The 24,014-nt window shown below is 41.7% G+C and overlaps 1 protein-coding gene across 7 annotated transcripts in view; it reads right to left on the bottom strand.

Moving 5' to 3' along the window:
- Nucleotides 1-24,014, bottom strand: part of LOC108933484 (calmodulin-binding transcription activator 1-like) — a 288,342-nt gene that overhangs the window by 257,003 nt on the left and 7,325 nt on the right. For all 7 annotated transcript variants that reach the window (XR_003798268.1, XM_029259174.1, XM_029259181.1 and 4 more), the window contains one exon: nt 15,950-16,053. Coding sequence is in view for 6 of the 7 variants with exons in the window: in XM_029259174.1 (XP_029115007.1) it covers nt 15,950-16,053 (104 nt within the window). In the remaining variant the exon portion in view is untranslated. The remainder of the gene's footprint in view (nt 1-15,949; nt 16,054-24,014) is intronic.

Below are 24,014 nucleotides of genomic sequence, written 5' to 3'. Positions count from 1 at the left end.
AATCTACAGCTTGAGCTCAATGAAGCCAATATTCTGAGTAAATGACTAAATATTGGTTGCATCATGAGATGTGCAAATATTGTCCCAAGTAGCTAGTATGTTAACTGGATAATTAGGTCACAAATATTTCATGCAGTTTTGAAATTATACTGCAAATGGTTAATTATACCCTGATACTTAATTTGAGACCTGTCTGAACAAAATTAATTCACATTTGTATTCATATCCTTCCCGTTCAAAATGTTACCATGTCAGCAGGTTACGAAGGTCAGTCAAGGACACGCAGGTTTTTTTTCTCTTGTCTCAGAAGTCTCTCTTTATTCATTTGTAACTTATTATTGTCTTTAACAATTTTTCCTTTATTATTCTTTATATGACATTTCAATGATAAAACATCAGGTTATTAACAATGGTTATGAATTTAAGAAAAACTGATTCTCCACTCAAGGCTTCCTGATATTCTGAAAGCCGAATATAACCTCTACATACCACAAAAAGGAAAAAGAAAAAAAAAAAAAAAAAGTATAGTAAATAAAAACAATTGCCTCTGCAGGCACCATGAAAAGTGAGCCTGTGTGTTGATTCAAGAGGTTATTACTGCAGGTTATTACCGTTCACAGGGGGCTTCAGCACAAGCAAGAGAAATGAAATTAAATGATATAGGTAAACAAACAGGGTGGATCTGCCTCTGTTTCACTCCATAGCTGCAATTAAGGCGGGAGGGGGACAGTAATTCACATGGCCTACGTACAACTCTCATCAATCAACTCCAGAACACAGACTGAGTAAACAGAACGCAGGCAGAGCGAAATAAACACAATGGGCTTCAGCTACAAATTAAAGTTATTATGGCCAAAACCAAAAAATAACAGAATTATTAAGGCCAAGAGAAGAATTGAAAAATGACAAGAGGGCTGAATGTGTGCATTATGAGGACTTAAAATGACCCAACAGAGGAATCTGTTACACACTGGAGAAGATAAAGTCCACTGATTGCATCCCTCAAGGTCATAATCAGGAACAGTTTTCATCTCACAGCTTGTCCTGTCGCAATGAATACGCATTACATTTTCAGCAATATTTGCAATACAGTTAATCATATTCATAATGTGACTGAACTGCGCTCAGAAGGTAAAATATCTCACCACTTAACTGAAAAATAAAAGTAAATATATATATATTCATATTTTCAAAGGATGAAAACAACTGATGCATCATGTATGAGATTCTGGAGAATGCAATAAATCCCCTGCTAATATGATAAGGACCTTACACAACAAGGCCTGCTGTCCAGCAAAGGATATTGACACAAAATTTGCATTTTACATTCTTCATTTGGAGATCGACAGATTTCAGCAGAGAGATCAGTGCAGACTTTTGCTCAATGTGCTGCATTTGCTCATGCTGCCTACTCAATATTTATCCCTTCTTTGCTACTAAGTGCGTCAGTTTTGTTCTAAGATGGATGATTTATCCGAACATGGAGGACCAACTGCCATTATTCCAGAAAATAATATCATATGCATAATATCATGTCTGGATGAAGGTGCAACTAAACCGTGAAACCTCTAAGTACAGAATAGTACACAGTCCTCCTTTGAGAGTTCACCAGAAAATCATACAGAAAGCTCTGTTTTTCAGAAAAAGCCTAGGAGAGCAGTCAAAGAAGGTCATATACATGCTCGTTGTACTCAACCCAGACATTTGAAATGCCTTTTTTTATTTTGCATTCCATTTGTAAACCAATGGAGGTTTGCTTCTCTTAACCTCATTTTGAAGTGGGTGGGCAAAATAAATAGAAATAAAACAGCATGTGAACAGATGAATGGTTTATCAGCCCACATCTAATGAAGATCTGTTTGGCTGCTCTTGTTGTGATGTGAAGACATCTCCAAGGACAGCACCAGGAGAAGGGGAGGATGCAACTGGGCACAGTTTATAGTGAAATAATCCTGTTGAATCGATACAAAATCTTAATAATGAAACAAAAGAGGAGCCCATTAGTGACTCGCCTGGTAATGTGGTCAACCTAAATTTAGATGGGGTATGATTTCTCTCAGTTGTTAATACAACTTCAGTTATTCCTACTTCTTTTTCTTTTCAGTAAAATGACTAGTAAGAAGATCCAAGTAATACCAACATAGTCTCTCATCCCACTAAAAACGGTCACGTTAACACTTTGCAGGGACCACAAAAAACTGTTTTTTTTTTTTTTTTTTTTTTTATTTGTTTCTCCAATTCAGAATATAGGCCAACACCGCTCAGTCATTATGCTCTGCAATGCATCATTCCTTTAAAATAAAACTGACACTCATTAGAGACCCTTTAATTCATGTGTGACAGTTTTAATAAAGTAAATTACATTACATTCGTTTAGCAGATGCTTTTCTCTAAAGTGACTTACAATATTAAGCTACTTACAATTATTTACCTATTTATACAGCTGGGTAATTTTACTAGAGCAATTTAGAGTAAGTACCTTGTTAAAGAGTACTACAGACAGAGGTGGGAATCAAACTTGCAACTTTTAAGTCCAAAGGCAGTGGTTCTAACCAGAACACTACCAGCTGTCCTAAGTGAATAAAATTACGTTCATACCTGTATCATCACCTGACTCATCAATGAGATAATTCCAGGCATAATGTTGAAATATTCAATTCCCAGCACCAGTACTTTGACTGGAAGTTTTAGAACCCAGTAGTTGTCTCTTCTACTAGTTCAGAAATAAAACAAATAACTTTTAACGCACTAATCCTTAAACCCAGAGAAGCTCACACATACACACACATTTTCAGAACCGCTTGTCCCATACAGGGTCACGGGGAACCGGAGCCTACCCGGTAACACAGGGCGTAAGGCCAGAGGGGGAAGGGGACACACCCAGGACGGGACGCCAGTCCGCCGCAAGGCACCCCAAGCGGGATTCGAACCCCAGACCCACTGGAGAGCAGGACTGTGGTCCAACCCACTGCGCCACCGCACCCAGAGAAGCTATCACATGGAAAAGGCTTCTTTACTGCCCCAAAAACAAACATGAAGTCAATACATATCACCCTGTGTTCAGATGTCATGGATGAGCAGTTCGCCTGCACATGAACCCCTAAACACCGCACACTCGCTGACAAGGTGAACAAGGTTATTAAAATGCTGCTGGTTTCCACAGATGCACCTGTCTGGACTACAAAGACTCAAAAGGGTGTGCTGAGGTCGTCAACGTCCAAGAGTGAGAGGCAGTCCCTGGGAGGCCGCCGTCCCTGGGCTCAGACAAGAGAGCGCGCTAACCTTTCCATCTTTTGAAACCGTGGAGTCGCTCGGAGCGCTCGCTAATTATGTAAACTTGACTTTGAGAAATGTCCAGAGGCTGACGATGGCAGAGCGACCACCACTGCAAATTACCCTGCAAACACAGAAACTCAGACAAGGGAAGTGCTGTGGAATCTTAATGGCACCTCTCAAGGCTCCTGGTAAAGGACGAGTGGAGGGGAGAGGTAGCGTGCTCGCCTTTAATGACTGGTTTCATACCACAATCTTTAGGCTCTACTGGAGGAAAAAAAAGTTTGCACGGGATTTTTGCCAGCAATTAAGCCCAGGCAGCAAGGAAAAGACATCCAACTTTCCAGCATGGACATTCACATTTCAGGCTACAAAAAATTTGGAAAAAACCATTTGACCACTTATGGACCTTCACTGTGAGTGGGCACTTATCTTTCCAGAGATCAAGCCACAAAAACAAATGCACACAAAGGTAAATAAAAAGTGACAGATCAGCAATAACAAACCATTAATGGGTTAGCTATGCACACATTAAAAACGATACCAACATGCTTCAGTGACACACGGGATCAGTGAGAGGTAACATCAAAAAAAAAAAAAAACTGCAGGATTCACCAATTTCCCCACATATATTAGGAAAACAGGGAAGGAAGACCACATGACCACACTTCTTCTCATAATCTACTACTGAAAATGGTATACGACTAACGGAGTTGTGCTCTTTTTGCCACCAGCTCCTGATTTAATTTCTTGTTTTAATTAAAATACCTCTTGAATCTTAACATGCTCCGTCTCCTCAACGCTGCTCAGGTCTTTGTTAGCTCTGTACAACTCCACTTAACATGCTTTAAGTTTGTCAGCAGGGATCTTTTCACTCTGTCAAACTCTGATCAGATTTTCTGAATATCTTGCGAATTCAAAGCAGTTACTCGGGCTAGCAACAGACAGGAAAGCCGATGGCTGTGACAATGATATCAGTTAGAAATAAGATATCCTGCTGCTAACCTTAAAGTTTTGCTGATCTTGCAAAAATTACTTGTTTTTATTCAAATATTAGGGCTCCTGCACGGTGGACGAATGAGAGTGATTTTTTTAACCTAAACCGCAAGAGTCATTGAAGGTTTCCGCTCTAGTTTTCTTGGCCTTGCAATTAAAGTGGGTGTGATCAGAGTAAACTGCTGAAATCTATATCTCAGACCCTGCAACTGTCAGTCACACACAACCGTTGGTTAAGAGGTTAGGTTCTGCCTTATACATCAATGGGATCCTGAATCAGCCCAGGAGGGTTTGAAAGCTAAAACTTTCTCTGAGTTGCATGTTGCTTTGGAGAAAAAAAAGTCTGCTAAATGAATGCAAATGTACAAAGCACCCAGTTAAAAACAGGATACTTTGTGAAGAGGCCAACAGTGATGACAAACTTGAAGGTTCTCCAGCTACTCTCCACCACACTGATCCATAAGAAACAGGTAATAAAAGAGGCAGCCAGACCCACAGAACATGAGGCCAGTTTGTCATTGAACCTCAGTTCTGAGTTTACATTTATTTGATTAGCAAGACACTTTTGCCAAAGCAACTTACAACATTAATGGTTTACCAATTATACAGCTATTTTTTTTTTCCCTTTTTCACTGGAACGCTTTAGGATAAGAACCTTGCTCATGGGCGCTATAGCAGAAAGTGGGCTATGATTCCGGATCCTTGGAGTGCAAGGTGACAGCTCTAACTACTATGCTACCTACTGCCCCGGCACTCTCATGAATTTAGGTCTGAAACACAAAACTAAGCTTCCTGATAAAATAATGGGTCCACCAAGCCACATTCAGGCAGATCAAGTTGCATGCGATCTGTATTCCAAAGCATGCTGGCATAGCATCTCTATCAGTGTCACTACTTTCACTGCATGACATGACAATAGTGTTCAGTAGTAACTAGGCAACTAGACTGTTGCTCAGGTTAGCAGCCTTTTCATCTCAGGTGTGTCACTGACGTAAGCTCGAGAAAAGCTGTCATATAAGAATTCCAGAACTACACAGAATCATATAAATTCTAAGCACCAAGTGTATAAAAAAAGGATTGAGAATATGAGACAGACTGGAAGAGATCAGCTAAATAATCCAAGCAAAATCAGGCTCTCTGAAGTCATTAAAAAAATAACACAGCAATATTACTTCATTTCATCAACATGCTCATCAAAACCCCTTGCAGCTCTGATCGCCAAACAGAAACACCGAAATGGGGAATTGCCCCTTTCAGCATTGCAATTTTTTATTGTATTTATTATACTTTTGCAAAAATGTCCAACACAGGATGCATCCTTCAAAGGCTCCGGCAGGAATCAATGAAATTAAATAATTAAGCAGCTTCAATGTCCATCAAGAGCATCTGGCTCTCAGCAAGACATGACCACTACTCCCCACAAGTGAGCCTCCCGATTTCTGATGTGCAGAGAGTGAAAGATGCACGGATTACAGACAACCATGTGCCTGGTCAATTCTGCGTAATGGAACAGGATGTCTACCTTTCATGTGTAAAGGACGGGTCCGCTGTTGTCCGACCCAGCGGGCTATGAGCAGGTTGGCATTTACTCTGCCATTCATGGAAATACGAGGCATGCAGCAGTCTACCCAATCGTGCATATTCTGACATTGCTGTAATCGAGCAACCCAGAGGAAGAGACAGAAGACCAAAGAGTAGACTACTGGAACAATGAAGCAAATAAAAGTGAAAGCCACAAAGATAAGGGTCACTTCGGAAATTTTTACAGGAGTGGAAGTGACCTGCATTCGCTATAGCACAGGTTACATTTTAACGGGCACTTCTGCATCGAGGGGACAGGGGTGTTTGTTGGCAAGAGTCCTCGCGGCAGGCCGAATCCCAGGGTGACCCCCAGCACACTCTCGCTTTGGCCAACAGTTACACTACACACCCTCTAGCAGCAGCTACCTGAAAAACCTAGCCGCAGTTGGCGCACTCCAAAAAGAGCTACAGCCCCTCTGTAACTATTTCAAGTGTGGCCTTTCTCAAACATGGCTTTTTAATGTGGACACTGGTTATTTCTGACTCAGTGTGGCTGCTTTTTAAAAAAAAAAAAAAAATCCATCAAGGTCATTTGGAAAAAGCATGAATTCAGATTAATCAGCAGCTGGCCTATGCAAACCCTAAATGCCTGACTGCTGATTTATGTAATAGATTGCTTATAAAAACAGCACCGTGCTGATGTCCATCAACCTAACATGTCCTACTTAGTGTCACCATGACCAGGCTACCTGTTCCTAGAAAATGATTTTTTCATTGCTTGGACTGGACCTCCCAAAAGACAAGATTCAAATTAAAATGTTGGTTGTGATTTAGATCTCACATTTACAATTTTAAGTGCAATAAAAGTCATGTTTGGGTATTTGTCAAACTCTTTTGCTAATATTGATCTTCTGCACAGTTGCATTTTGTAAATGACAAACAACCACTGAACTCAGCAAAAAGGATCAAAACAAAATTAAATAACAGAAGAAATAATTTACAAAAAGAGACTCAAGTAATACCTCAAATGATGATAATATTTTGTACTTAATAGAAAACGTGAGGGTTTTATATGCTCATATGCTTGACCGAATAATAATTTGAATCATATCAAAAACAAAAAGCTAGACATATGTGAATAAGCAATATTGCCAATAACACTACGGTAAAATGAACAATTTGGAAAACAAACAGGCAGACATCTGTGAGGGTGTTGACTATAGTCTGTCGTGGTAATAATGCTATGCTTCAAATTCCAAGCATGGTGTGGAAACACCTGCTTGAAATCTGGGGTATGGCAAAGTGTTTCTTCTGTGAAAACAAATAAACATGACCTTTAAGTTGTGCTGATTACCCCAGAGAACCTACTGAACACTTCCACAACTATCTGCCATTTAGACCGAGTAATTAACGGTTGCAGGACTTGTCCCTCCTAGGTGCTCAAATGAATATTTAAATCAAATATAACCGTTAAGGTCAATTAGGTTAAATCTCCAAAGGCAAGCACCCTCGAATACGGCGGAGTGCTTTCGCTGCCAACAGTCGAACAGGTCATTTAAATTTGTTTCCACAACCACGTACATGCATTTAAATAAAACGTTAAAAATCAGACACCTGGTTCTTTTAGTATGAATAATTCAATCAACCTAATCGGCATCATTCTAATCCTTACAAAAAAAAGCTTTAATCCCAGCAATGCTATAATGGATTCAGGAGCTTCCACAGAGCAATGTCTGTGTTCCATAAGGCTTACAAGCAGGGGGCGGGAGGCTGGAAGGAGGGGTGATGGGCTGGAGTTGCAATCCCACAGACTAAGGCTGTAAGGAGGACGGAGACTCGCTCGGCCCACCCGTGTGGGATCAGGAGCCGATTACCCGTCAGCAGTATGACCGATACTGCAGGTCTGCTTAGGTTACACCTTTGTTTCCATCGTAGGCTCACAAGTGGCGGGAACAGTCAGAGAGCAAATGTAAAAATATAGACAAAAAAAAAAAAAAGACAAGGAAAAGGACGAAATACATCAGAAGAATACGTATGCCTAAAGGAAAGTACCTTTCAAAAGATGCTTTTGCAGGCAGACAACATACACACACACACACACACACACGTTTCGACAACTTCTGCTTTAAAATTAGACAGAGAGCCATTTCTAGCACAGGTAATGTCAGAGCACATAATGCCCACACCAACGGGTGTGCGCGCGAACGGAAACGCTGACGCGCGTTCAAACCTTATCGGTGCAGAAACACGCATTCCGATTGTCGGCGTTTGTAGGTTCGTTTTCACTTAAGTACGGTCGATGACGATGAAGACATTGTAGTGTTTTAAGCTGATTTGAAAGGGGCTTCCGCCATCTGACAAAGTGCCACTGGAAAAGAAACAAAGGAAAGTAAAGAACAACTGCAAAATATTTGACAGGGTAATCAAAAGACTACACCTGTGGCAGTACAAGGATCCTTTTCCAAACGGTATATGTAAAAAAAAATAAAAAAAAAAACAGAGGCGGAATGGATAGTGAATGAATGCGATCTTTCAGAGTACGCACTGACATTTTTTTTGCTGTAGAATTCTCAATTAAGTTCACCAGCTCTGATAAAAAGCTCTTATCTGATATGCCAGGCTTGCTCTGCAGGACCACACCAACCCGCAGACCCCTACAGGATTGTTTTTCTATGAAAAGGTCACAAAGACACAGGCACACACACAGAGCACGCTCATAGCACACTTACACACACAGAGCACGCTTGCACTGCTCTGCACTCCTGAGAATATAATATATAAATGTGCAGTTTATTCGTGGGAACATCTGTCAGCGAAAAGAGAAAGTTGCAGGCACTGCCTTTCCAGGTCTGGCATTTCCTTACTTCATTTACCTTATTTATGATTTTCTGGAACTATGGGAGTAGGTTTTGATACGCATTACAAATCATAGAGCGCACTATATGGTGGATGGGAATAAAGAAAACAATGACAGAAGACAATCAAAACGAACATAAAAACAGGGATGAAAGCAAAAAAAAAAGTTTCATTCCTTTTCCCAAAGTCTATTGGATCAATACCACCGCCGTCTATTTAATCTGCTTCAAAATTTGAAAAGACGTTCTTCCGCCCTAATAGATTTCAGAGCGTAGTCCTCAGTGAGGTGGTGCAGGAGAGCCAGTGCACCCCAGCACTCAGAGCCTCGGTATTAACAACATCTCCGCTACACGGCAACGTTGCCGTGTGAAGCAAAGGTCTGGAACCCTTCCGCGTTCCCTTTGGGGAGCTACATCACTGGACCACGGGCTTTACAGAGAAGAACGTGCAGCAGAACCGTGGGAGCACTGAGGGATCCTGCCTTAGTAAAAAGTAAAAACACCGGCGCGGAAAACCAACGTCGATACGGAGGCCTCATCCGAGCATGCTGAATTTCTGCCGAGCTTACAAATCGTGTTTAAAGGTAAAAATCATGGAAACGGAAACAAAACTTCCAAGAGCACCAGTCATTAGGCTCATTTGTTTTACAGTATTTATTACATTTTTAAACTACTGTGACAAAGCGTGACGCTAACACTCCAGAGCTTGATTTTACAAAGAAACGACAATTTAAGAAGCTGGTTTAAAAACAGTATCCCAGTGTACTCTGGTACATGAGGTCAAAATCGGAGAAAAGCCCACGCACGTGTGTGCGCGTTAGCCTGCATCAATCTTGTTCCGTTCACCAGTAATTATCTCTCAGAACCTATAAGTCCCATTTCATATATGTGGGAAGGAAAACAACTGCTTCTTCTGTTTCGAACCCCTGACCTCAGCTCAATTACCCCAAGCCAATGGCAGGAAGTGTCCGCTTCAACACGGGAGAGGACAGCAGGCTCTACTTACTCCAGATGACTGATCGCTACCGTAATCGGAATGTGGTCTAAGTGCTGTACCACTCGACGGTGATGCTGTACTGCTTTCCTGCGCCTTGCTGGCCAAACTGTGACAATGAGTTAACTGAGAGGAACAGCATCTCATCAGAATAAACCACAGAAATGTACAACCCTCTTAATGATTTTCCCGGAGCTTTAGTTATGTCTGCACAGTAGTCTGGGTAATATGACCGTGACACTTTTATGGGTTGATATTGATTAGGACTAAGATTCCAGCCATTACTTTGAATCTTCTTTTCATTATTTTCAATGGCTTTTTTAAGCCTCTGATGAAATTTAGGACTTCTTCATATGAAGAGAAATGTATAATATGTAGCTGCTAATCTTGCAGGGCTGCTGGAAATAAGGGCCAATCCTGCCTGCAAGCACTGTGGAAAAAAATTTTAAAAAAAAATCACCTGAATAGGGGTAGGGGAACTTTCTGTGAGAATCCCAAAGAGCACAATATATTCTTGGAAAAATAATTACAAATGATTTCTTATCAAAGTAAGAAATGAATGAAAAAAACTTCATAAAACAAGATCAAATATGACCTGCTATAATCAGAGAGGATTTCAATATCCAGCCTGACCAGAGCAAAGAGAACACAGCAAATGCCTTCGAATGCCTAAAGCATCAATCTGGAAGGTGGGGCACGGCCCTCTAGTATGAAACAGTCCGAAAAATCTCGGGTTCATTTGGGTGAGTTGTTTGCCTTTGTTTGAACAACACAGACTTTGACAACACAGGACTTGCTTCGTTCACTGTCTTTCAGGACAGCATTTCACAAGACTTTTTTTAAAAAAATCTGAATATTTCTCAGCTGCAGATCAAAACACCAAGTAGAATAGTTTGATAGAACAAAGAAATCCTAAAATGAAGGCTTTCGAAGCAATAAAACAAAGAAGAACAGGCACTGTACCCTTGCTGTGGGCAGAAGCACAGGCTGAGATCCTGCTACGGTTGGGCACTACAGAGTGAACGTCTAGTTCCGTCAATGTCGGAGAAGCAGGAATGAAGTGGTCCCCATTTCGTTTCCTTCCGCAAAGAGATTTAAATCTCAACATGAATGTTCAGCAAATTATAAAGGTCATCGTAAAGAAGCACACTGGAGAGACGGAGACTGCTGGTTCCAACCTGAGAAGAATTTAGAGCTCGCGCCTCCAGGAGGGATTTGTGTCTGGCTTCATCTTAAGGCCACTACATATTTCATACCCCTCTCACTGAAAGCAAAATGGCACAAAGTGCCGTACCTTGGAAAGGGCACCTGTGAACCGCACAAGATTGTTTGTAATCTGTACCCACAATAAGAAGACAGACAGACCAGAAGTGTATTCAGCCCTGCTTTGAGCCAGTCCATACCAATGTGCCAAGATGCACAGCTTCCACACACACACACACACACACATTTTCAGAACTGCTTGTCCCTTACGGGGTCACGGGGAACCGGAGCCTACCCGGCAACACAGGGCGTAAGGCCGGAGGAGGAAGGGGACACACCCAGGACGGGACGCCAGTCCGCCGCAAGGCACCCCAAGCGGGACTTGAACCCCAGACCCACCGGAGAGCAGGACTGCGGTCCAACCCACTGCGCCACCGCACCCCCGCACAGCTTCCAAAGAATATTAAATACAGAATTTGTGCTGCTCTATTACCGGAAAGCATTACAAGAAAAATCTTATTTACTGCTTCTTAACTTTAAGTTTATTATCACATCTTTAGTATTAAAGAAAAAATTGAGTGTTCATAGTTGTCTACTAAGTAAGTCATCAGTCCATTGTGAAGTTTCCTTTGTAACCTCTATGCACTTTTAGAAATTTTGTGTGTGTGTGTGTGTGTGTGTGTGTGTCTGTCTGTGTCTGTGTCTGTGTCTGTGTGTGTGTGTGAGAGAGAGAGAGAGAGAGAGAGAGAGAGAGAGAGAGAGAGAGAGAGAGAGAGAGAGAGAGAGAGAGAGAGAGAGAGCGAGCAGCTCAAAGCTGGAGTGAGATCGCAACCTACCCCGCCTGTTCCTGCCCTCCATGGCCCATACACTGCCGGGAGCATTTCCGTCTTTCGCATTTTATGTAATTCTTCAGCAAACACTGGACATGTATTCCTGGACACACTCTTGCTGTAAATGCACATAAGGGTGTTGGTAAACTGGAAATATATTTTTAAGAAAAAACTACAATCACGGGAGAGAAAACTCAAGAGACATAATACTCACAGATATCCAACCACATATAGCTTTGGTAAAACACTAATCTTGTCATTATAGCTTTTCATCTTGGAGAATCATGTATGCTTGTTAAAAAAGACTGAAATATGTACCATCTGAACCTCTTTTTGTCATTTAAGCCCTCTGGACTGAGAACATGCAGAGTTAAGTATGTCCTCTGTCTCTTTGGATTGAAAACTTCAATGGGTAAACTGTTATTGAAATCACACACATCGATGAGGGCTTCATCTTTATGTAACGCGTTATTCTAAGTATTTGACAACTCTGAAGTTTCACAGATGTACGGCAGTGAATAATGCCAGCGTTGACAATATTCCACCTAAAGTTTGCAGAGGGAGAAACTCCACTCAGGGAATCTTCTAAACCAATCGGCTACGCTGTGTGTAGATATCATATCTCTTCATATGATGGCACTAAAATTGTACTGTGGTACACGGGGGCATAGATAGTGTACAGGGTCATTGGGAACTGAGGCAGAGGGTGAGAGTGAAAACTGTTAATTTCCTTTTAATTCAACCAAAAAAAGTAAATGTTTTTTGAAAGCGAAAATAAAGTACCCTTTCAAGTAACAATAAACCGAATCAAAAATCTTTTAAGAAAAAACAGAACATCCTTTAAGTTAAACAGGAAAAACGGCCCATTTCAGTAGAGGAAAGAGCCAAAACCACAAATCTAAAAATCAAACCCTATTGCCCGTGCCAACCATGCTGAATGGTTTGCATTACAAAGACATTCACTGAGTACTGAGTCCACTTAGAGCTGTCAAATGGCCACATCCTGACTTGTTTGCCCTAAGAACCCTATTCCAGGTATTGCTGTCAGTCACATAAAGAAGGAGTGGCCAGGACCGCTGTCTGTCAGTGCAACATTTACAAATCCCCTTCTAAACTCTGGTTTAAAAGTAGCAGGAATAGTCTTGGAAGAAAAATGATAACATATACATCTGAAAACTGTCTGACACTGCACCTTCAAACACTGCGGTATCACATTTGAAAAAGTTATTCTAGTTCAAGCCCAGCCAAAAAAAAAAAAAAAAAAAAAAAATTAAGTATGCAGAACTTCCGTTTTGGCATAGGCAGTGTATAAATCAGAATTCACTTTCAACAATCAGCAACAACAAGACCTCCTTAATCCCTCTGAACCTGCCATCTGCAGGTCGCAGCAGAACTGGTAGCGCTGCAATGCACATGGTGCAGAGATATGAGTGGTTTTACCAAAGCCCTTCTACAGAGAAGCCGTTTCCCTTCCTGCCAGGTTCATATTTCAGATTAGGGAACTTAGGGGTGCATTGTGGGATACAGGGAGATGTCTTGCATTATTCTGAACAGAGGTCAGTAAAAATGACAAACATATTAATGACAGATGAATACATATTACTGACTTTGTTAGGTAACAACGTACTGTTATATAGTTCAGACCTAGAAGAACCTGCAACTCAAAAAGCCAGTCGAGCACCGTGAGGTTTCCCAGCAGTTACCGGAAAGTCCACTGTTAAAGAGATGATAAAGGTGGACTTGCCAGCAGTCCCAAGGTAAATGTTGACTATATCTCTCCATTGCCTTGCAGCAGAAAGGAGAGCCCCCTCTGTTGTGGCAAACACCAACCCTAACCCATCATGTCACATCAGAGATGTGCTGAGATGGTGAAGCAAGCCTACCCCCACTTTTCCGTCACGCCACGCACTTGTCCAAGGCCACGTACACTTTTAGCTTCGTGCAAAGAGAAGCTGCTGACAATTACGTACCCATAAAAATAGCACAATATGTTTGTTGCCCATATAAAAATCATGCCGCAAATCTGAACTTTCCCATTCAGATTCAACACCTGTTGAAACAATAAGAGAAAACTGCTGGAAAAATGTGTAAATCGCTAAAAATGCGCTTCTCTAGCACTGCAAGTCACCTCGGACAAAGGCGTCAACTAGACATGAATTATTAATCATATGTGCAGTATTTTATATATTACTTTAATATTCCATGCGTGCAGTTATTTCATGTTTCACTGAAACCAGTGAGAGCTGCAGTGAAGTATGATATTCAGCTAGCCACCTCACAATATTCCCACAAGGAGAACGGACCCTTGGCTGACCAAAACCAAGCTTGAGCACTTCCAACTGCTTCAGTTCCTCAGGCCAAAATACAGAAGAATAGCACAAAGTATACTTCGGAGCCATTCGTTTTCTTACGCGGCATTACGCTGTACAAAACTTGTCACCAGAAAAGGAAACCGACATCAAAAAAGTGGTCTCAACAATAATCCATAAATATAGCTTAAAAAAGGAACATCACCAGTTTGGGGGGGGGGGGGGGGGGGGGCAAAACTGATGCGAGAGTGACAAGTGAGTTATGATGTGGGTTGTGCCAGGCATTTTTATTTCCCCCCGGTCCTCTTTGAGGGATTCTCAACACTCTTTGAGCTGTAAAGCTCCACCTCTTTAATAAGTTTCAGAGGAGAATGTCATTAATTAAAAAAGGAAGGAACACCGTTAAGAACTTTGGAATTATTAAAAAAATGGATGCTTACTTTGTTTCCTGTCCTCTGATGATACCATTGCCTGCCAGTTAATGTGCTGAAACTGCGTGCGCTTTATTGCGATCAATTGTATTAAAAATGCAATGCCTTTTTCTAGCAGCTTATGAATTTCCTTGGAGAAACTTTGCCACAGCAATCATTTAAAATCCCTCCAGCTTCGAGCAGCTAAATAATATTTAGTTCCAATCTCTCACCGGTCCCGCAAGAAATGTGCTACATCACATAACAGGCTGAACATAAATGGCAAATAAAATGTGAGAATCAAGGGCACCATCGTTTCATTTCCATTAAATGGTAAAGTAGGAGGAATAAGATGAAGAAGTGAACTCATTCAAAACAGTTGGCCTACAGGTCAAGGGCAGGCAAAGAAAACTGCCTCGGATTTTTTCAAAGGACATAAATTTTCTAAATAGTACACCAAACGGTATTTTTGTGCAACGTATAAATTCTCAATCGGGCCTAAAGCATCACACAACTGCTACTTTTTATTGTGAAAAGCGAGCCAATATAATAAACATTTCCAAACGTTTACAGATAGATTAAATTATCCACCTTTCACTCATGTAAGTCATGCCTCAGTACAGATGCTCCACGACTTACGATGTTTCGACTTATGATGGCGAGCTGGCGATAGACGTTCAGGAGAAACCATACTTTGAATTCTGAATTAGAAATGCCACAGAAATGCCCATCTGTGTCTCCTGCTACAGGTGGAAGGAAGAAGAGGAGGCCAGTTACTCTTGAGGAGAAACTCAAGATAATTGCCTAGCATGAAGGCGGCAAACCCGTAATTTCCATCGCGTGTATGATGTTCGGTAGGTTAGGTGTATTAAATGCATTTTCGACTTACGATGGGTTTTGCGCAACGTAACCCCAGCGTAAGTTGGAGACCGCCTGTATTTTATTACTGAGCTGATGATAGCACGTTGGTAGTGAGACCCCTATTGTACTGAATCAAAGAGACACAGTAACGTTCGCGAGCAGTAAAACTCTAATAACACTCATACCAACATTATGTAACGATAGGTTGACCACAGACCTTCTGGGACTACCAAGCTCCTCATCACTCAGACTTGTTAACAGGAAGCAAAATATCTTTCTAATCAGTCCTAAAGTGACAATAAAAAGCAATTACGATCAAACTGATTTGCTAGAAGACAAATAATGCAAGTATATTCCGACAATTTTTTAAAAAAAAAAAAAAAGATTATACTTGTTGACAAAGCCAACTGTGTAGGCCTCTCACAAATAGCCCCAAAGCAGAGGGAGAATCTAAGTGACATTCAGAAAGCGCAAACAGGTAGCCGTGTACAGTGACTGAAAAAGGACTAATGAAAATAGCACCGATCAAAACAGCGCTCGTCAAAACTGAACCGATCAAAACAAGCGTTGCCGAAAGAAGAGCGATGAAAACAACGGTACCCAGCTGTGACGCTGACAGCCCTTCAGCCCCACCCCCGTCTCGCCTCCCCCCCCCCCCCCAACCCCCACCCTTGTCACAGTGGGATGCAGCTCTTACCTCATTCGTGTTCCATCTGTGTCTCTCCTTCGGCAGCGAAGAGCATTTTGGCAGACATTCAAGCAGCTTTTTGGGCAGGTATATTTTCAAATGTCCGTGTTCATCTGAAACGAGAGAGTGTCCGCACAGAAATGCGGGCGAGTTAACAAAAGCCAGGAGGTTGTGTTCTGGGAGAAGGGCTGTGGACAATCTAAAAAGGGCTGCACAAGTCCACTTTTTCAGTGACACACACCTCGCATGCATTGATACAAATGCACATATGCACACATGCACACGCAAGCATACATGCATATGCACAAGAAATCCCACAGGAAACGTGCGCTCAAGGGAACAGCGATTACAGCAAAGTGATGCAGTACATCGGTTCAGCCTTTATTAGTAACAGCTCAGTAGTAACAGTTATCTGAACCACGCTTCCAGTTCAAGTCAAACATTTCATCGTACGCCCTCCAAAAACAAACAAAAAGTCCAGGACACAAATACATATAAAAATGTCCAGTCACACATTAAGTGTCTCCTTTTTGCCTACCTCATTCTCCACTCAGAGCTTGCTGACAGCAGAGGCTTCCCATAGTAAATCTGTGCGCACCTCTAACACTGCAGCCCCAATTCCCACACTCTTTAATTTGCTCTTTTCATTTCCTTCTCCCTCACAGATCTTCCGCTAAGACCAAACTGTCATAACGTAACAGGGCTGCGTTGTTGCGCATTACCAACGGCTACATCTGCTTATCAATTCAAACCTGTCGTTAACTGAACGTTTAGCCATTTGCTTAATGGTAGTGTACATGTGTCTGCATGTGCAGCCAGTGCTGGCAACAGTGGTAAAGTTAAGGGGGGGGGGGGGGAGGAGACCGTGTTCACATCTGCGTGTTGATAGAAATATGCATGCCAGAGAAATATGAACTTTATGCAGCTGAACAGAAAGTAAAATTAAACCATTTTGAGCACGAGACAGATTTAGTATTCTGTTACAGAATTATGATGTCATCTAAGCATATAACATCTCTTTGTAACGTTTGTTCAGCTTTTTCTTAACACACACAAAAAAGATAAAAAGTACAGTTCAGCAGGCCTGAAAATAACAAAAACATTTTGTAAGCAATGAAAAAACATGAGGCCTCCACTCCAGATACCGTTACATCAGATTCACTGCCAATCCCTCAATCAATCTTCATCTGACCGTAGAAGAAAACAATTGCTTTCTATTGTTAGATACTTCCCCTGCTGCCCACGCATTTCTCAAAGACCACACCTATTTTTTTTTGTGTACTGATGTAGCCAGCCAAGAAATGCCGCAGACAGATGGATAGATGGAAACACTTTGGGGTTATTGACATCTGTCTGCATCAAGGGTTCCCACGTCTCAAGATGCTCAATATTCAGCCCTGGGGACTTGCTGGTCCTGCTCTGCATGTGCACACAGGAGTAGAAGCTACCCTTGCAGCACATCCCATGGATTGAAGCAAGGAAATGTACAATAATTTGTGGATTACCCCGGGGCACAGTATGCCCACCCTCCTCCACTTTTGCGGCTGTGTTCATTTCCCAGTCACTTTCCAGCAGAGACCAGTAGAGCATTCACGCCACCCTGAGCCAAGAGCAGCAGCAATCCACATGGCTGGGGATAACGAACACATTACTGTTTTTCCTCCAAAAATTATACCAAAGTAAATGAAGAATCGTGTTGAAATTTTAAAAAAAAAAACAATGTCTTTTTGCTTTGCTAATTGCTGTGGAGCTCTGTATGTACTGCAGGTACTTCCTCAAAAACCTCTGTGCCACATTCCTGCAAAAGAGCACCGGAGCAACAAAACTTCTCCATTTGCTGAAATATACCATGCTTTTTTTTTTTGGAAAAATTCGGAACCACTTTTTCCGCGGTTGTATTTTCCATTTCTCGATGTACTATTTCTGACCCTGTGTCGCTGTGATTCAGTGCTGCTCTACAACTAATTAGTAAAAAAAAAGAAAAAAAAAAATCTGTACCCTTAAATGTGTATAACAGATATTGTGCAGTGCAAACAACTGTCAATTCCATAATGCCCCCCCCCATTAAATTTGGACTTTTAAGTGATAAATCACTATATTCCACATATTAACATAAGTTACATCAGTTTAAAAAGATGTGCATCAGTTTCACACAAGAAAAAAAATGCTGTTGCACTCCAAAACTGACAGAGATATCGTTTACACAGCTTCCTCCCGCATCTTTTTACCACAGCTATTTTTGTATGAATCCCCTGAAATCTATGCAAATGTTTAAGTGGGGGATGTTTTGACAAGGCTGTCTCTTTTCACAGTAATTCAACAACTATCCTATTATTCCAGGAGCTTGGTTCATAACAGGGTTAGCTTATACAGAGCGGCACATGGTATTCCTTTTTCTTACACTATGGCATCATTATAATTGTCTCCATAGAGATTGTGGTAAAGTTCTTAAAGGCTGAGTTTCACGGATTTTCTTTAGAAGTCAACGTGAACCTCCTTCAAACCCAACATGGGTGCCACTCATGTATCCATAGCACTGGCACGAGGGCTTTAAACACCACAGATAACTGACCCGAGAACAATGCAAAGATTCGTATTTCTATGCACTGATAACGTTTCCTCCATTACTAATGAAAGATTTGCGCCAAAATGCCAAGGTCAAAAAAATCAACTGACATCAAACTGAACCTCCTTAGCTATCAATTTTCTCTTCCCTTTAAAAAGAGTATAAGTTATAGCATGCATACAGAAGTGTTAAAAGAACAGATCTGTTTCTGCACCATGCTACTAAGTTCATAGTTGCGCAAAACTTAGGGTCAGCGAGAGGGACAAGTACCAACAAATGTCAAATGACATGAAGGAAAAAAAAAACACACATGAAAACAGATAAACCCACAACACTACATTTATTCATTTAACTGACACTTTTCTCCAAAGCGACTTAATGTTAATCCACTTACAATTATTTACCCATTTATACAGCTGGCAAATTTTTACAGGACCAATGTAGGGTAAGTACCTTGCCCAAGGGTACTACAGCTGGAGCTGAGGCTTGAACCTGCAACTTTTGGTTCCAAAGGCAGCAGTTCTAAACTAGATAGAACCACTACCTAATGTGGACCAAAACATCCAAACAACTCCCCATACAGACACCCAGGATGGGTCTGGAAAAAAAACGTTGTGCTAATGCAAAAGTTGAGAGTAGGCGAGACAAATGTCTTCTGGGGTTGTCAGCACTTTCGAGCGCCAAGCCGAGTATCCGCAATCATTTCCGTCTTTGTTTCTGCAGAGACACCTTCCTCACAAACATTCAAATGTAATGATCGTCGGTCGCAAAAGATCACAATCGATGATCTCATTGAACAGCAGCAAAGAGAGGAGAACTGAGGGGAAAAAATGAACAAAGATACAGTACAGATGGGGAGGTGCTGCATGAGATAATGAAGGAGGAGCAAACAATAAAATGTGCTGAGTAGATTTGTTTACACTGGTTAAGAGGGAAGAAAAACTGCAATGACACTAACGGAAAAAAAAAATCTCAGAGAGACCAAAGATTAATTTACAGGAGGATGCGAGCAGCCTGATAAAGAAATATTTCTGTAAGAAGTAAAAGAAGGAGGGAGCAAAGAGAGCACAAAGAAAAGATATGAAGAACTAAATTCAATGTTCAAGAATGTTCAAACTGAAAGCAAAAAGTTTCATAAGCTAAAAACTATTATACAGATACAACTGGGAATACTGAGATGAGAACAGTATTTGGGATGTTATTTTTCTAAGGGAAAGAAAAAACAAATGGGATCTATCTGCAATACATCTGATTTGAGTAAAAGATTATTTTGACAAACAACCACTTTTTTCTTCCTCAAGGTGAAAGTACATGTTGATGTTATAATACGTCAAATGTCCAGTGCTAAACAAAGCCATTATTTCAAATAGGTCATATCTGAACACTGGCTTTCATTTAAAAAATCCCAGGTATAACAACAAAGTTCAAATAAAGAGCATCGTCCACTGTAACTGAAACTGTATTCAAGGTGAAAGTATAAAAAAATTAGCAATAAGATGAATACAGTACATAAGACTTACATATTACCTCATAATAGGAGTCAAAAATGATAGTAAAATCACTTCGCTAAGACTAAGAAAACAGACTTTCTAACAAAATAACGTTCACTTGTGGACTCCAAATATTAAACTTATTACAACCCAAGACAAAAGTCTTCCCTACATTTAAACTTTCTCAGAGCCACTGCCCCGATCGTGTACTTGCTGTAATCAATCCCATGCAGGCACATCCCATAATCGAGACTGTCGCTGATCAATAAGAAAACAAAAATTTTACCATAATTCACTCAGGACAATCTCAATGATGACATCACCCTTGGCTGGGTCGGCAAAACAGGCCTCCCTCTGGAGGCTTGTTTCCACTTAGTCTAACTGATACCCAACACAAAATGTTCTAGAAAAACCCTCTTATTCCCTTGTCTTGTGAGCCAGATTTGTTTCCCCAGCTAGACTGAGACCCATTAGCTGAGATACAGCTGGATAAAGACTGAACCCCTTTTTTATGTGTTGCATATTCTGATTGCCAGTTATGCACTTTATGTGTCTTCCCATCATTGGTATTCATGTTGCTCTTGCAGTTTTAGCAGATCCCACGATTAGTCTTAAAAGGCTCTTCCCCATATGTGGGGGATTGGTGAGTGCTGCTGAAATGACAGCTCAAACGCTGAGCAGTGACAAATGGCGCGGCGAACGTGTCGGCTGGGTGGGAAACCTGAAGAGATCTGATTGATTGAATCTACGTCTGGCAAACATCTCGCATGGGAGTGTGATGGATGGAAGAAATAAAAATAAAATCTTAGGTAATCCTTCATCTGATGAGCCAAGTTCTACACTGCAAAATGCAGGTGGCAAGTTAGTCTTTCATAATGTTCAGCCAGTGAACCTGAATCACTTTACACAACAAAGGTGCACATTATCAACTGTAGAAATCTGCTAAAGACAAACAATGAGAAAACTATTACACTCCCTTAAAGTTAACAACAGAAGACACTAATATTGGCGAAGGCGAGCAGTAGCTGACAAGAGTAAAATTGCCCAGTGCCTTGTTGCGGTCCATGTCAATTTCACAGTTTACACACATCCCTGTTCAAAACTTTTTTTGAGACAGTCACGAGGAAACAAAACCCTTTTTCAATCTACGAGTTCAGACATCTACGGCACGACAGCACGGCAGCGCAGCAGCTCAAGCCAACGCCTATCGCGGCACCTGGGTTGCCCGCTCAGGCGAAGGTTCAATCCCAATCCAGTTTGCATGGAGTAATTCTCCCTGTGCTCTGTGCGCTTCCTCTGGATGCTCTGGTTTCTTCACACGGTGCAGAGTTATGGGTTTCATGCGGATTGCTAACTTTAAATTGCCCCTAGTGTATGTGTGTATGTTTGCGCGTGGGTTGGTGGCTACCCTGCTATGGGCTGCCGTCCACTTTATGATACCCACTGCTCAGGCCAGCGCACTCTGCTTTTAAGCTTGGCTCTGGACCTGTCTCATCCTGCCTTAAAATAACTGGTTATTCATATGACTGAGTAATGAAAAAAAAAAAAAAAAATCTCTTTCTTCATAAAATGTTGCACGAGAGGCACGGTGCCATACTAATTAATAACAGCTCTGATTAACTTTCCAAAAGGGGGCCCAACCCGAGACATAAGGTGCACGTGCTTTGCTGGAAATAATGGGCACCGCTGCGCCTCTCTGAACGGATGCCTCTCAAGGTGTGCACATGCAGGATGAGAGGAAGGAGGCAGCGTCCAGAAAGGAGTTCCTCGGCACCGCGCACGGGCCGAAAAGAGTATCGTGTGGCATGTAGCGCCTAGGCATACCTGCAGCGGCATTAGCGACTACCATTAAAGCTCGTTTCTTTTCTCCACTGCTCCTCTGGAGGTGGACAGGAAAATCCAGTATCCAGGGTAGAAACTCTTACTGTGTGAGCCTTAACTCCCTGAGCTAAGCCACCATTTGGACATTACCATAATTCAGCCCAGATTCCAGTAAAAATGAACAATAACTGTAATTTAGCTGTAATAATAAGAGCAATTTAGCTGCCAACCTTTGCAGAGTTACGCGGAAGGCCGAACGTGAAATCTGTCGTGCGTCCGTTTTCTTTAGATGTTTTCAGACGATTCCATCCGTGGTGACGTAAATACCTTGAAATTTCACCTGTGCGGATGTGCGTTCTTACCGAAGCAATTCAAGTTAAGCACTTCACTCAACATTCATCTCCAGGGACCTGAGCAGGAAAAGTCTTGGGCAACAAACAATCCAGCGACCCTATAACAACACGTACCACGTTAAGCCGAACCACGACGAGGCGTGTACTGTACGTGGCACCCCCCCCCCACAAGCTTCAGTGACCAGCTCGTGACCGACCCGCAAGCCGGTCCTCTCGTTAGAAGTCCGGGCACAGCTTGACGTTCTTGAGCACGTGAAGCGGAGCAGACATGGACAGGCGTGTCCACGGCCCTGCTGCAAACGTCCCGCGGTGATGCGGCGATCATTTGGTTTTGCTCTGGGACTAAGAGGTCCTCTCACACGCACTGCTGTGCCAAACAAACTAACAACTGGAGGCCCTGCTCTAACCTCTGTGTGTACTGCTGGAAACAGACTGCCATCCAAAATGTTCCAGGAAAATTGACCTAATACACATACTGGTGTGTGTATTATTTTTTCATGGATCTCTTGGTGCACCTTGCCTGTTTTTAGGTCAGATAAACACCTGTAAATGCTGCCAACATGGGTCTGCCGTGCAAGATTACATCTTCAAGGTTATCCGCTATTGTGTTAGTAGCTACGAAGGCTTAGCTTTCAGCATAACCTCCCAGGCTAAGTATATTTAAATAATATGTGATTTACTAGACAGCCTACAGTCATTTTTTGTTTTCCTGTAGACTTTAACCAGGCCTCTGTAAGGCCCTAAACAAGAGTGCTGATCTGAAGCTGATCCGGGGATTATTATCGGTTCTTTCCATGAAGGAGAGCATTTAAGTTTTTTTTCCCCCATTCGCCAACAATATTGGTCATGCCGACTTGTGCAGGACCCACCCTGGAGACACGAATAGGTCATGAAACTTGAGAGGGCTGACGAAAACAAATCTTAAATCGATACTTTCCCTGACACAAAGCCTTTCTCCTCTGTCTCCGTCTGTGTGCACTGTCAACCCAACAGATTTTTGTTTTAACTGTTGTCTACTGTGGCGGTTCACGGAAATACAAAACCATCGTACAATGCAAGACTTTATAGAGAGAAAGGCAAGATGAATAAAGACAATACATCAACGCAGTAACATTTATGTTCAGAAGAGCAGTGATTCTCAGGTATTTCAGCACAAATCATTTCACTTATGCGCAAACAAAGAAGCAACAGCGATATCAAGCAAAAGTCCTAAGCATAACAGATTCTGCTCTTGTTTCTCTCAATACAATTTACAACACAAATTCACCGAAAGTCAGTTCCAATCTTAGTTTCACATTCATTACCACAACTGATCAATCAATTCTAATTCAATTTGAGATCACCTTCAAAGGTAAAGTGCCAAAGGGAGATAGGTGAGAGAAATAATCCAATTATTACTGTTAAAACCACAACGTCTTTATTGACTTTGCCCACCACTACAATCAAGCACACTATCAGCAACTGACAGCTTCTCTTTAAAAAATCCAAGTTTAAAAGAAAATACATCTACAGCTGGGAGCCATGGAGCACACAAGGTCATTGGTGTGATCCATTATAAATGGAAAAAACTTTTAGCTATCTTTGTCCAGGATTAGTGAAATCACTGTTAAGGTAGGAAGGCTTTTAGGGAACCCAGGGATGGAAGACAGTCCTGTGGGGCAATAAACTCCTCAAAGAACCTCCTGAACCTCTAGCGACTCAATTTAATTTGAGACTTGTTGGAACCTCTAATAAGGCAGTGATTGCAAAGACACTGACCGCTACACCACGCACAGGCCAAGTGTTCGCCACTGAATTTATAATCACTCTAATCTGCAGCCGGGATCTCCCATACCTCCAGGCAC

Source organism: Scleropages formosus, chromosome 2 (assembly GCF_900964775.1).
Source record: "Scleropages formosus chromosome 2, fSclFor1.1, whole genome shotgun sequence".
Classification (NCBI taxonomy): domain Eukaryota; kingdom Metazoa; phylum Chordata; class Actinopteri; order Osteoglossiformes; family Osteoglossidae; genus Scleropages; species Scleropages formosus.
The sequence above is the reverse complement of the archived record's forward strand: the minus strand, read 5'-3'. Positions and strand labels throughout refer to the sequence as shown.